A 14195-nucleotide genomic window follows, 5' to 3' on the forward strand; every position below is an offset into this window, starting at 1 on the left:
TTAAGTAGTAAACAAGACACCACCACACAAACAATTGGAAAAGTCACTAAGATCAGTAGAGATTATGGTATTTTGTGTCCGTGAGACACTAAAAAAGAAACTTCAGTTTTCTTAACTAAAAAGGTCAGTTCAGACCTCAGAAGAAATAGAAGACCAACTCAAAGGAACAACAGCACATGTATTTGTTAGTTTCATAAAATGTATGTTCTGTAGAATACTGTATAAGAAAAAAAAAAAGGAGTCAGTAATACACAAATTCCCTGCGTGATCTGCTATTAAATATCTTATACAGTGTGGAGAACAATGTGCCTTTTGCACAGTTAGCATAGTAGTGAATCAAACACAAATCATGCTTACAACAGTAGAACCTAGAGTTCCCAACTGGGATCAGAGATCATACTTCCTATTGCACTAAAATAAAAGAAAATGCATCTTAGCCCTAAATGGTTTAGCAACAGAAACAAAAGGAAAAGCTGCCATGAAATTATAAATACAGACACCAAACTTGTGCAAGATCCACTGACAGGCAAAGATAACCGCACTAAGGAGAAGGAAGAATGTTTGCATCCTCAGTTACGATGTAGTCATATTCTGCTTCCAGTTCCATAGGTTTATATGGATTTTGATTTTGAGCAGACTTGGTCATGCCAGCTGCAGTGCCTTTTAAATACAATAGATTTTAAACATAGCCTTTGATCCAAAAAGTCCATTAACAATTCCATGACAGATCAATACAGGTCATTCCATATCTGCCATAATTATATACTATTTCTATAGGGATTTGTTACTGGTCATAGCCAAAGCAGAAGCCTGGAAAGGCTGCCACTTAGACCTTGTCCCTTAGTGCTCCTTAGGTCCTCCACTTAAGACCTTGTCCCTTAGTGCTCCTTAGGTCCTTTAACGAAGAAAAACACTAGGGACACAATTTTGTAGCAAATTGTTTAACATTTCAGTAACAGTTTAACTGTAACAGCCCCTTCTTCAGGCTCTTCATGTATTTAGGTACTCAAGTTTGTTCTTTACCCAAATACTGTCTCTTTTGCTCTTTCTACATGTGAAAAATACTCTTTAACTTCACAACTATACAAGTTATGAAAACCTGATCTACACCAGTGTTATTGAAAGCTTTCTATTAAAGTGTTTAAAAATTAAAGGATGGCATCTTTTGAAATTTTCATAGTTAAACTGTATTATTTCCAGTAAAGTTAATCTAAACATTGCTTTCAGTAACAGCAAGTACATGAGCACTGAGTGCTTCTTAAACCCTAACCAGGCAAGAATCACAGCAGCACAGCTGCATGAATGTAAGTGCATACACACGCATATTATAGCAAGAGGGCAAAAATTCTATAGAAGAACTCAGAAAGGTGTACGGTACTGCTGATATCCCAACACTGAGCTCAACAGTTACATACCAAACAATTAACAACCACAAGAGCTTATGGGCATCATTTCCATCAAAACCAAAGTTCAAATCCTAGTGCAAGCGTTTTGTAATCTTGCAAGTATATGACTAAAGCTTTGCAAGTATATAATTGAAGCTTACAGTTAAATGTACCTGAAGTTAAACATAACAGCTTCGGTGAACTTTATAGCTCCTTCATCAGTTTTCTCCGGAAGGATTTTTTTGTAGGTTTAGAATCCAAACTGAGACACCTCCAAACACAAAAGCAACGTGTACTACAGAACACAGACATACACACATATGTAGCCAAGTCCCCTGGGGTTTTTTTTTGTTGTTGTTGTTTTTGTTATTGTTATGTTCTACAGACAATCTTTATAAAAGATTAGTTTCATCATATGTATACTATATTACAGGCATATTTCTACCACATGAATAAATACTTGCAATATATTAAAAAAATCAGAACATAAATCTTGCCTTTGAAAACTTACCAATGCCCAATGTATTTAAGGCTCACTAAGCAATTTCAAATTTGTAATAGTCTCTACATTTGCAAAATGCGTTAGTAAAGTTTACAGATTTTTAAAACAGTTCGACAATCCCTCTTAATGTTTCATAGCTTCTCTCCTCCGTAAACATATGCTAGCTTTTCTTTCACCTCTCTCCTTTCACGCTTCATGTTTTTATATTGTTGTCTTTACAAAAGGAACAAAAGTATCAAAAAGACACAAACAATATCCAGTTCAGCTCCTTTCAAGCTTAACAAAATTCTATTAGGTACTCAGGGTAGATTTGGTTGGCATCAAAGATAACAAAGATCTTTGGGTTCCAGGTATTATCCACACAGCTGTCATACAAGTTCACAAAACTTCCATCTTTTGAAGGAGGCCTCATGTATTTTGAATCACCATTGATATAGTCACCAGTTAATACACGAGCAAGAAACATGACTTTATCTGGTCTATGCAGATGAGGCTGCAGATTCACACCATGAATTTGAAAAGTATCTCCATGCTTCATGTCCTCTTTGCAGAAACGACTGGAATATGAGGCATCTCTTGCAAAATAGGTCCCTTTCAAATAAAAAAAAAAATCTGATGACATTCTTATCATGACAGCTTAACTACTAGAGCAGGGATATGATGAAAGATGTGTGTTCTTTTATGTCCATAGCAATCCAATATTTTTTTTTTCCTAAATTGTTAGATTATAGCAACATGACCAAATATTTTTAGTGGAAACGTTTTAGTAGGGAGATTGTCTTGTGATCAACACTGCTTTGCTGGGCATCCCTTTCCCACGCTCCCTGGTCCTACCAGCCAGTTGTGACAATTACATTCCTTGCTGCATCCTAACTTTCTTAATTACACTTGATGTAAAAGCAGAGCTATATTGAACAGCTCTTCAATAAACACAGGGAGTACATCACAAAGAACATACTATAGGGAACACTTAATAATGTTCAACTGTTAAGATTACCAAACTGTTGTACGTGACAAAAATACTTACCTTTTCCATATACAGCGGCATGCATCCCATTTATTCTCCAGTCAAAGTTATGAATACATATTGCTTCTACAAATTCATTACTGGTGCCATGAAATAACATCTGCTCATTAATAGTTGGGACACCTCTCTTCTTCTTTAGTTGAGCTTTTTTCCTACAGAGAACACACAATACAGCATTACAAACATCTGTACAATCAAATTAAGTTACTACTCTGAAAACACTGCAAAGGGGACAGACCTAAAACACTCCATATATTCCACTTTCACAAGTGTCTAGATTATTCTAGTTTTTAAACAGATCAGAATTCTTAAGGTACATGTTTAGAAATCACACACTTCTGGATACTGTGGACTATTTTCAGAAGTAATCCAAGGTTAGGAAAAAAGGTCTTTTATACCAATTTTATCAACATTGTTCATTTGGCATTAGTTTCAGTGTGGTCATTTCCTGCAGATACGTTTTTAAACGAGAGGCATTTTTCTCCCATTTTGTTCTCTCCACCTACTTAAATAGCATGGTGGGAGGGATAACAAAGTTAGTGGATTGTAAAGTATAATTACCCAGGTAAACCAGCAAAAATATTAAAAATAAAATTACCTAAATTTTTAACATGATCATTTCATAATGGTTTTCTGAATTTATGGTTCACATGCTTTCTAAAAGAGGTAAGGCATGCCTCGACAGGGTTACATTGGTCTAGAATTTTGAAAAAACAAAAACCAAAAAACCCCAAAACAAAAAACCCAACCTTATACTACAGGTGAACCTATATTACAGTCTCATGGGCAGAAGGCCATAGCACACCTTCAATTAAAGAACAGATATATTTTCCATCCATCTTTTTTAAGTGACTTTCTGTCAGTTGGGTTTTCCTAAGATCCATGAAGAAGTTGACTCTGGAGCTGTGTCTAAATCACTGAGCTGTTCATAGTTACGATCCTTTGACTGTCCAGACAAAACCAAGTCAGAGTGTATCATAGCTTTGCTCTTGTCTATGTACCTGAATTTTCTTCCTATAAAAGCCACAGTGCACGGAGCACTGTGCTACATACTTAGGTTTATCAGGCACATACTTAGGTTTGTCAAATTAAGCAATCTGCTTATAACTGGAGTGCACACTTTAACTGGGGAAGAGTTCTCAGGGCCTACAGTTTAGATATAGTCTGAGGAAGTCCTATCAACCAGGTCCAGGGAAAGAGCCAGGCAGCAAAGATTCTTTATCATATTAATGGCATTACATTGCAATTATGCATTATTTATAAATAAGTACATTTCACAGAAGTGAAAATCTTGCAGTACTTAGCTTGAAAGAGATATTCATTCTGTTTCATTGTTCAGCTTTTTTTTTTTTTCTCTCCTCCACTTAGTGCAAACTAAAATACCTGTGTCTTGGCAACTTAATTTTTTTTGGTGTCTTTTTTTCCCTACAACTGCTTTCCAAATCAGAAGAATGTCAGTAGAATCTCAAGGGCATCCGAGAGGTTTCACTAATAATCTCATTTGTGACATTTTGTGTCAGAGGCAGAGAGGTTCCAGGCACTCAAGCACCACTCTATTAGTAATTCAACAAAACCCAGGAGCCAAGATTCCCTGCATCTTGAGAAAGCTACCTGTGTGAGGCAACACCTCTGAGCTAAGGGCTAGTAATGCTGAACATTTAAAATTTTTCAGTCAGTAGCCCTCTATTATTGGCTGCTGATCTCTGACAATGTATAAAGGTAGCCTAGAGTAACTTCTCTTGAAATAGGGGAACAGAACAAATTTATAGAAAAGGTGAATAATCACTTGTCCAAAAATGTTCTGTAACAGTCCTTCACTATCTCCAACCAGTTGATTTCATGAAACCAATTTAAAATAGTCATTAATACAGGAACTATTATAACAGGCAAACATGTTTTGACCACTACAATGATGCAAATAATCATTCAAGCAATGCTCAAATTTAATCACTGACCTTATCAATGAAACAAAATACTTTCTCAGAAACACAAAAGTTTAAGTAGCAATTGTTCCTCAGAAGTAGTCGAATATACTGAGCACACTGGGAAGGTGGTTCTGCACAATGCAGAAATGCCACAGCAGGACTTTTTGTTGATTTGGAACAGAAATCGAGGAGTCCAACTATTCTACAAAAACATCATCTTAGCACTTTCCACCAGCAGTGACAAGCTAATCCAATAAAACAAAATCAAGTTGATCCACCACTCAGAAGGCTCTCACACAGCCAGTTTACTCAATAAAGGAGAAACCTAAAGCAAAACTAAATACCCAGAGACATGCTCTTTGTACATGTGCAAGTACACAAGCTGTTTCTAAAGATGGTCAGCAATCTCACTGACCAAACACCATTTTCTACTTGCTGTACTCCTCTACAACTCCAAACTGAGATGTATAAACCAAAATACGCTAGACTAAGATTCATCTTTTGTTACTTTTACCTTCCCACATGGGACACCAAAAGAACTTTTAGTGAATTTGAAATGCTGGAATACCTACTTTTTTGCAATATACTACGGGGCAATAATTTCTTCACCAGTGTGTGCAAGCCCATCTACTCCAAGGCTGTATTTTACCCTCAGCAGAAAAGCAGCTAAGCCTCAATTGCATACACTTATTCTAGCAATTTTCATTGTTACTTGTATTTTTTTGGTACAGGAAAGAAGTTTTAAAACTGAAATTACTTTTCTCCGTATACTTTTATACCGTACAGGTACTAAGAAGTACCTTGTTTTGTAGTTAGTTATATGGTGATACTGTAATACTCCTGATGTATGAAATTCTAATTCCCATTCTCAGTTTCATACCTTGAGAATATTCTAGCACAGCATCCATAGATTCAGAGTTCTTAAACCACGAATTCTACTCACTGACCAGTCAGGAAAACTAGTACAGTCTCCAAATGACATCAGTTCCTAAGCTAAGCAACAAAGGTCTTCCGCTGCCCCTCTGCCATCTACACTGGAGACTCAAAGGACACTTACTTTGAAGTCTGCTTGCTATTCCTATTCCTAAAAATTAAGATTGGTATTAAGATAGTATAAATACACCTCTACAGAAACTTACTTGTAGAAAGGTAAATGTTGAAACACAAGGCTAAGCAAATAAGCCTTAATACTTAAAACAGGTAAATATAACCAAATAAATTTGCAATTAAGAGAAGGCTAACTCTCTTAACCAAGAGCTTAAATTAATTTCCTTATGCATATTAATGATACAGCTTTAAATTAACAATAAGTTACATATCTTTCAAAAAAATGATATAACTTACGCAAATTTTTAATATACATCTGCTTAGTCATTTCCTCACTATTTAACTTACTTCAGTTCGTTTTAATAGTGTAATACATCTTTAAAACTGATACTGATATGTACTCCTTCTTAGAGGGTACACAGATAACTTCTGTCAAATACAACTGCTTAAGATTGATGCTACGAAATAAGTGGAAACAGAACTCGGCACTTCCTACTTCTTCCAGACCAGCACAATATGAAGAGGGAAAAGCAGAGAACTTAGAAAAAACTTTTGTAGCACATTAAACTTAAAGAAGTGACATGAATATGTGCTAATTGGACACTTAATTCTGTCCTAAGTTTCATAAAGAAGAGAAATTAAACAAGCCACAAATATTCATTTGCTTTGTTCACTGAAAATTAAAATAATACAAGCCTGTCAAGGAATTCTTTTACAAAAAGTTTATTTTTGTTCTCCTTACTTCACTGTAAGTATCATGGGCATCTACCACATGGACATCCTGAACATCTTTAATGCATCAGTCTCATCTGTGCTACATCTACATCTAATGCATTTCTACAAGTATTACATTTCTGCACCTGTAGAAACTACAAAGTCTTGAAAATGGAATTTTAAATACAGAGGAATCACAAATAAGAAAACTAAAAAAAGATAAAAAGTAACATATTTTCATTAATAATAAAAGCAATTAAACATATTTCTGCTGCATGCCTTCAAGATTTGCTCTGTTAGCAATCCTAAGACTGTTGGTTTTAGAAATAATCTCACCTGCAAAAAAACTCCCACAAGTCTAGATTTTGTATTCTCTTAATTCTTTTAATTCGGTGGCTATCCATTGTTTTTCCAAAGAGACTAGAAACTTCAGTATATTCATTTGTTTTCTTTTGCAATGGAATAAGCTGGAAAAAAAGAGGTTAGTACGATTTCAGTTCGATGCATTATTTCATTATCACATGTTTTTGACCAACTTGCATACCAACTCTTACCTGATATGGCTCCTCAGTATTTACATTCTCCCAGTGTGAAGGCATAGGGATAGCCTCATTTTCACAGATGAAACTTCAAACAAAAAAAGGTAAAAACACATCACATCAAAGACATGAGGCATTTTCTTCCTGTCAAACTCCTGCTCCAAACAATACAGTATGCCAAAAAAAACCCTTATACAGAACTACTTAGGGTTTTAATTCAAACAAAGGCTGTTGTCAGCAGGTAAGGTCAAAGGCAAGAGGTCTTATTTTGTACTCAAATTCTGGCTTAGCTTATTATAAATAAAGCACAGTAATGAACAGTTTTAATACACCACCTACCCAACAAAAGATAGGAAGATAAATCAGAAGAGATGGTCAGAAAGGTCCGCAACATCAGGAGAGCAACACTAATTTAGAAATGTGAGAGTGTACATATACCCTGAACATTCCAAACTACCAGGAATTACAACTAGCCTAAGCCTCTGGAAACTGAGCCCTCATTTGAAGTACTTAAAAGCATTATGTTAGAAACACACACTTGAAAATTATAGTTGAATTTGTTTTTAAAAAAACAAAACCAAACCCTCAAAAAAAGAATGTTTTAAGCATATACATCACATACATAGCAGCTTTTAAGCCTTAAAACTGTGACTAAAAGAAGCAATCTCCTGAAAGTAAAGAACGGTGTCATCACATGGAGAGAGTACTGAATGCAGTTATTCAAGAAACAAAAAAACAAAAGCAAATTGCCACATTATTGCATGCACTCTTCAGCAAATATCCATTGAAAAAACAGCTGACACTTCAAAGACTCAGGCCTTCTTGAATGTCAGCGTAAAAAGATTGCTACTACATTTCTTATTACAAATGCCAAAATTCTTTTTGAAATTATAACCAGACTACAGTTCAGAACTAAAATTATTTCTCAGAAACTATTTGGGGAAAAACCCCCACATATTCCATATAGTCAATTTTACCTGTGGTACTATCACTGCATAGATCAGTTTATTGTTTAGTGAGTATCAGATTTACATCAGCACAGCTTTACATCTAATGACTGATCAAATGGTAAGAAACTTACAATCTAAAGCAATTAGACTCATAAAACAATCTGGTTGTTATGATGCAATTTCTTGTAATTTCAAATCATTTTAGAATAAATGATTAAAACATACAGGCAAGAAAATATAACTCAATCTTTTTTGCTGTTACAGTAATACTTCTAAATAATTTATGAAGGCATTATTACAATGGAACAAACTACTCCATTTTTTGCTGCTGCTTCTCCACAGCAATTCTGATTCAACAGGTATTTACAGCAAGGGACTCCAACAGCTGAAGTCAGGCACAGCTTTAAGAACCTTGCCAAAGGGTATCAGTATTCAGTATGCCTTGCTTCTCCCACTACAAGTTCCTTACTTTCTCAGAAAAAAGATAAAAAACAAACTAAAAATTCTTTTGTTACTCTTCTCTGAAATGTCTTCCTTCTTCACTTGACTAGCTCCCCACCTTGGTTCACCTCTCAAATTGTTTGATGCAAAAAGTAGATAAATATAAACAATAAATATAAAACATATTCTTGTTTCATTTTACTTTGAAGAACCAGGAGTAAAATAAAAGTAAGGGATCTTCCTTTTATTTCCTTACCTGAAAGCACTGATAGAAAAGGGAGCTCGCTTTATTGGACGTTGCTTAAGGGTAGTTAGGTTGGTTTGTTTCATCACTGAGCATAAAACAAGAGTTAGGATGAAAGTTTCTGGAATTCATCTATAGCACATGAAACATTTAAGTGTAATTTCTTTCAGTAACATTACTACACCGAAAGTTGCTTGACAGGAATTCCTATTTCAACAATTAACAAATCAGCATTTTCGATAAACGTTTCTAAATACTGGCCTCAGAATCGTTGTCTTTTAATGGCCTAAATACTGGCCTCAGAATCGTTGTCTTTATATGAGTTGGCAAAATGAGCAAATATCAAACAAACAAAACGTTTATTGTTAAAATACCCATCTAACATTCAGCCCCACTAAATCAGTGGCAAAACTTCCACTGGCTTTAATACAACTGGTACAACAAAGCATATTACTACTATCCTTAATGCAAGACATCATGACCTACAAACAGTAACATAAAAATCATTCTTTAGCATTTGCATTTAGTGTTTTTATTCTGGATGCAAAACAAAGGTTTTTTTAAACAGACATTTAAACACAAGTAAACATAAAATTCCTTGTATTGTTACATACTACTTTACTCCCAGTACATCGCTGTTTTACCCAGTCCCCACTTTCTGTATGTGAAATACTATTATTTTCTTTCATTTGGAAGAGGCTTCTATTTAAGCATATAGCTGTTTCGTAATTTAATCAGAAAATAAACAATCTAGGCATGGAAAAAATAAAAAAAAAAAGGAAGTTATTAGAACACACCTTTGAACAAATGACAGATTAATTTATAATTAGCTACATACATTAGAACCCTGTAATATTCTGTATTTACAAGCATGGCATAAGTGACATCTTTCCAATCTACTAGAAAATCCTTTTGCCTATCTCCTTGTTATTCTGACAACAGAATTGGCTTCAACTACCTGCTGAATTATTAAATCACTTTGATGCCAGTATTTTGCAGAAAGCGTCCTTCATATCAATGTTTCTTATACAGACTCTTAATGGAGGAGGTTTTTCAAGCTTACAAGCAGCTGCATGTTAAAGAAAAAAAGGTTCAAACTTCCCAGTCCCATAGGTGTATGCTACATACCACCTACAGCTAAGGTAAGCGGCAGCAACATGATGGAGTGCCACTAAACAAGACATGCTACTTTATTAATAAACTACACTAGAAAATGTAACAGGGCAGCTGCTTCTAAAAACTCCTACGTACTTTCCAGTAAAGAAGACATATCCAATCACAAGTTTTTGCACTAGATATGAGGACAATAACTTGCAGAATGAACAAATGAACTAGTGTATCTGCCATCTTCTATTATTTAAATTTACTCTATGAAAAGATACATACCTGAAAAGTCTAGCGTGTAGTTAAATTTTGCAGTAGTAAAAGAAACAGAACCATGTGGGTTTGTTCGGAAGCTCCTTTCAATATCTTCACTGCTAACAGAGCAATGACTGTTCGAATCAGTCTTCAAAATAAATGAGAAAGCACATTTAGACAAATTAAGCAATAGGTAGTTTGATGTATGGAATCTATCACAGCTAATACAACTTCATAGGTAGTTACCTGAAACATATGCCATTTACCACACTCAGCCAAATAAAACCAGCCCCACTGGGTATCAGAGGTATCCATCTCTTCAACTGAACTTTCCATCTTTGGAAAAAAATCTTCTGATGTTCTTTGAAGCATTTCCTGAAACATTCACACACATACACAAAAAAAGTTTCGATACTATTTGCAAAAATGCATTATTTGAGAAATTCACAAAAAAGCAAAATAAAGTGAATTTGCAATACTGGAAAAAACCCCAAAACCACCTGGCAGGCAGAGGGCAGATTTCTTTCCTCTTTTTCAGAGAAAAATTCTCAATTTGCTATTTATCCAGTATTATCCTGTAAGTTAATTAAACATTTTCAAAACTCTCTCAAATGTCTGTAAGTATGCCAGTAAAGGCAAGAGCTATAGGTTTTATCAGATCAAAGAGAGGTGATAAATTTCATACTGATGGTCGTATGAGCAAGGCCGTTCATATATACAACAGGCTCTGAGTTACATACCACTCAGGAATAAGGTGTTGGAGTTACGTCTGATAGCTTGATGAAAACATCTACTAGGTACTTACCAACAGTGAACAAGTCAGACTGGATATCAGAAGTTGTTAGAAAAAAAATAAAAAACTAAGACAAAGAATATAATTATTTAACTGTGCAAGTCCACAGTGCATTATTCCTCAACACTGTGTGAAGGTTTGTTTCCCACCTAATGCACCCACTTAAAAATGATACAGTAAAATTACTGGTACTTTGTACTTGTAATTACAGAGAAGGTTCACACCAAAAGCCAGAGTGACTTCCACACAAGCAATGACTCCCATAGTTGGGGTTCTGCAGGATGGAAGAAAAAGGACTGAGGAAAGGATATAGCAGAGGTCTACAAAATCATGACAAAACCGAATAGGGAATAACAAATCACATTTTCTTCCAACATAAGAAGGAGACACCTATCAAAGGTTGCACATGTCAAGTTCAAAACAAGTGAAAGAGAAACTTCTTCATAAAACATATGGCAATCTATGGAATTCCTTTTCATGATATGCTGCGGATGCTGCAAATTTATGGAAGTTCAAAAAGCAGGTAGACAAGTTCAAGCCTACCAAGAGCTATGCCGGAATACCTTTGGAAGAACAGTCCCTGCCAGATTTCAGCTCCTTCTTCATTCATCAATAAAATTGTGAAAACTCTGAAAGCACTTGACTCTACTTGCATATATCTCCTAACATGTCAGCTCTGTCTGCCACACACACACCCCAAGCAAAAATTCTAAGTAGGTTGCGGGGAATCTTTCAGAGAAAGAAGCTTGCCCTACTCCCAGAAAAGGTCAGCAATTCATCCACTCTAACTGCTTAACCAAGACTGGCACTCTTCCTAACAATTTCCTCAACTTAAATTTTGCTTCCAAGAAGCGAACAACACCCTCCAGCACAAGTAAGTCAAACTATGTCCAGTTAATATCCTGGATGCTTCAGTTGTTTCCTGGACACTTCAACCAGAAAAAAAGTAGAGACCTGAAGAAGTCAAATACTGGAGACTAGAAGTAGGCACCAGCTGGCCAGTGCTACTGGTGCAGGAGTTGAGAGCAGAAGGCACTTCTGCTAGCACTACCCTTCTCCCTTATTTTTCCCAAGCTAGCCCTCTGTGTCTGTTTGAAAAACAATCCCAGAAACCTCCTTGTGGTAATAGCTAGAGACTGTATTCTAATCATCAAAAGCTCCAAAGGGCTACAAAAATCTAGATGCTTAGAAAACAGGGCAATCAGAAGTGGACCTCCACAACATCTCTAAATTGCAGAATCTGAGGGCAAACCTACTTCAGTACAAATGGAAGCCTACACAAGGCTACATACATGGATAGCTGCCTCAAGTTCAAGCAGAACTACACTAAAGGTACATAAGCTGCATGGAAAAATATTTTGAAAGAAATAAGAAAACTGTTCTTTATTTCAGAGGACATCTGCCAACATCTCACATTCCTCACAGCAATACAAAGTCACAGCCTACATTCGCTTGGTGTTAAAGCACAACTGGCCACCATCTTTTGATGATAATCTTTCACCTTCAACTTGATTCTTCCCCTCTGATGAGTATTTGGCTGTGTTCTCTCCTACAGAGAGAAGGCAGAGGTAGTCTATGCTTTTTTAAAGCTAAGAGGAAAGCAATTCAGGGTTTTTTTTGTAACATTTAGTTTCCTCATGTTCCCACTAAAACGGCCAGACCTCAGCTCCATCCCAACGTTAGTTCAGGGCCTTGAATCTGATCAATCAAATCAGTAATGCCTTTTGAACAAGTTACAAACAGAGAAGGCATCTTCATCTGTGCCCTGTCAACACGCTTATAGCTCCTTTGGAGGCAACGCAGCCTCCAGAATAAACCATTTGCTAAGGAGACAGTTATTCCCATAGCTTTCAAAAATGTTACATTCAATCCACGTGTATTACCCTAGTCACAAAGTCTAGGGTAAGCAGGTAGATTCCAGGATACTTAGAAGTATGGAAGAACAACCCAAAAGCATGAACATGTAAAGCCATAAAAACAAGAGAGCTGTTCTCAAAGGTGATACAGATCCAAATTGCTCAACTTACTGATGAATTTAAAAATCAAACCCACACCATTTATAAGGAGCAGGTAGCTTTTTGTCCAAAAACTCTGAATGCATGCCCAGCGAGCAGAAGAATCTCAGTGAGTTTTTCTGGATGACAGAATGTCAACTATCAAAGATGCAGCAATGAGAATTTTATTAACGATGCTGTTGCTAACAGAAGGCCTCTCAACTCCCATTATTATCACTGTTTCTACTGGTCCAGGAGTTACCAGAACAGCTCAAATTAAACACAATTACTCTGACAGCAAAAACATCCTCCTAAACAGAATGAATGCTCACTGCGTGTTGTGCTGTGATTGAATGGCTTTACTACTACTGGTAATGCATGGCCTCATTTTTCCAGAAGTACTTTTAAGTTTGAATGATAAACACGCTTCACAGTGCATAGAATCACAGCACAGTTTGGGCTGGAAGGGACCTTCAACCCCCCTGCCATGGTCAGGCACATCTTTCACTAGATCAGGTTGCTCAAAGACCCGTCCAACCTGACCTTGAACGCTTCCAGTGATGGAGCACCCACGACTTCTCTGGGCAATCTGCTCCAGTGTCTCACCACCCTCACGGTAAAAAATAAAGCAGCATCCTGATGCGCTATTCCATCTGCTTTCTTGTGCTGTCTGCTTCCACTTGGCAGTTTGTGCTTTACTGCCGGAGACTTTCGCCTACAAACACCAACTTTGTATAGCTCCCTGCTGGGAACACTAGCAGTGCTAAGGGACTCTCTGGCTCTTCCTTAGAGAACAAGGCACCTGAGCTAGAGACTTGGCTGAGGTAAGAGTGCAGGGCTAGGGAGGGGAAGGGAGAAGAACAGCATCAGCACTAGTACGGGACACAACGTGAAATGACAACACCCTCCGCAGCTGTGTCACCACTTACCCCCTTCGTGCTGCAGGGGACCACCGTTGCAGTCACCCCCTTTACCGACCCCCTCCAGAGCTGATCCCGTTAGAGCTCAAGGACACGGCGGGGTGGTCGATATAAGCACAGCACCAGCACCTCTCCATCTGGGTCGCAGGCGTCCCCAAAGATGGTGGCCTACGCCCCCCACCCCCTTCCCCAACCTGGCAGCGCACTCGCCGGCGGGGGCGGGGCGGGAGGGGAGGAGAAGCGGCCTGCGGGGCGCGCGTAGTACGGAGACGGGCTGAGGAGGAAAAAGACGAACGGAGCGGCCGTTTCCCCCGTCCCCCGTCCCCCTCCCGCCCGCACTCACCGCATCGGCCGC

At 37.3% G+C, this 14195-nt stretch overlaps 1 protein-coding gene across 1 annotated transcript; it reads right to left on the minus strand.

Annotated features, from left to right (window-relative positions):
* Nucleotides 1-877: 877 nt before the first annotated feature.
* On the minus strand, nt 878-14189 carry PARP11 (poly(ADP-ribose) polymerase family member 11). The gene is made up of 8 exons (XM_019475035.1): nt 14184-14189; nt 10380-10508; nt 10161-10281; nt 8787-8862; nt 7155-7227; nt 6937-7067; nt 2915-3066; nt 878-2478 (listed from the first exon to the last, which is right to left on the minus strand). The coding sequence occupies exons 2-8, from the start codon at nt 10503-10505 to the stop codon at nt 2165-2167; spliced, it is 993 nt and encodes a 330-aa protein (XP_019330580.1). The 5' UTR covers nt 10506-10508; nt 14184-14189; the 3' UTR covers nt 878-2164.
* Between the last annotated feature and the right edge of the window lie 6 nt (nt 14190-14195).

Source organism: Aptenodytes forsteri, unplaced genomic scaffold, assembly GCF_000699145.1.
Source record: "Aptenodytes forsteri isolate BGI_AS27 unplaced genomic scaffold, ASM69914v1 Scaffold286, whole genome shotgun sequence".
Taxonomy (NCBI): Eukaryota; Metazoa; Chordata; class Aves; order Sphenisciformes; family Spheniscidae; genus Aptenodytes; species Aptenodytes forsteri.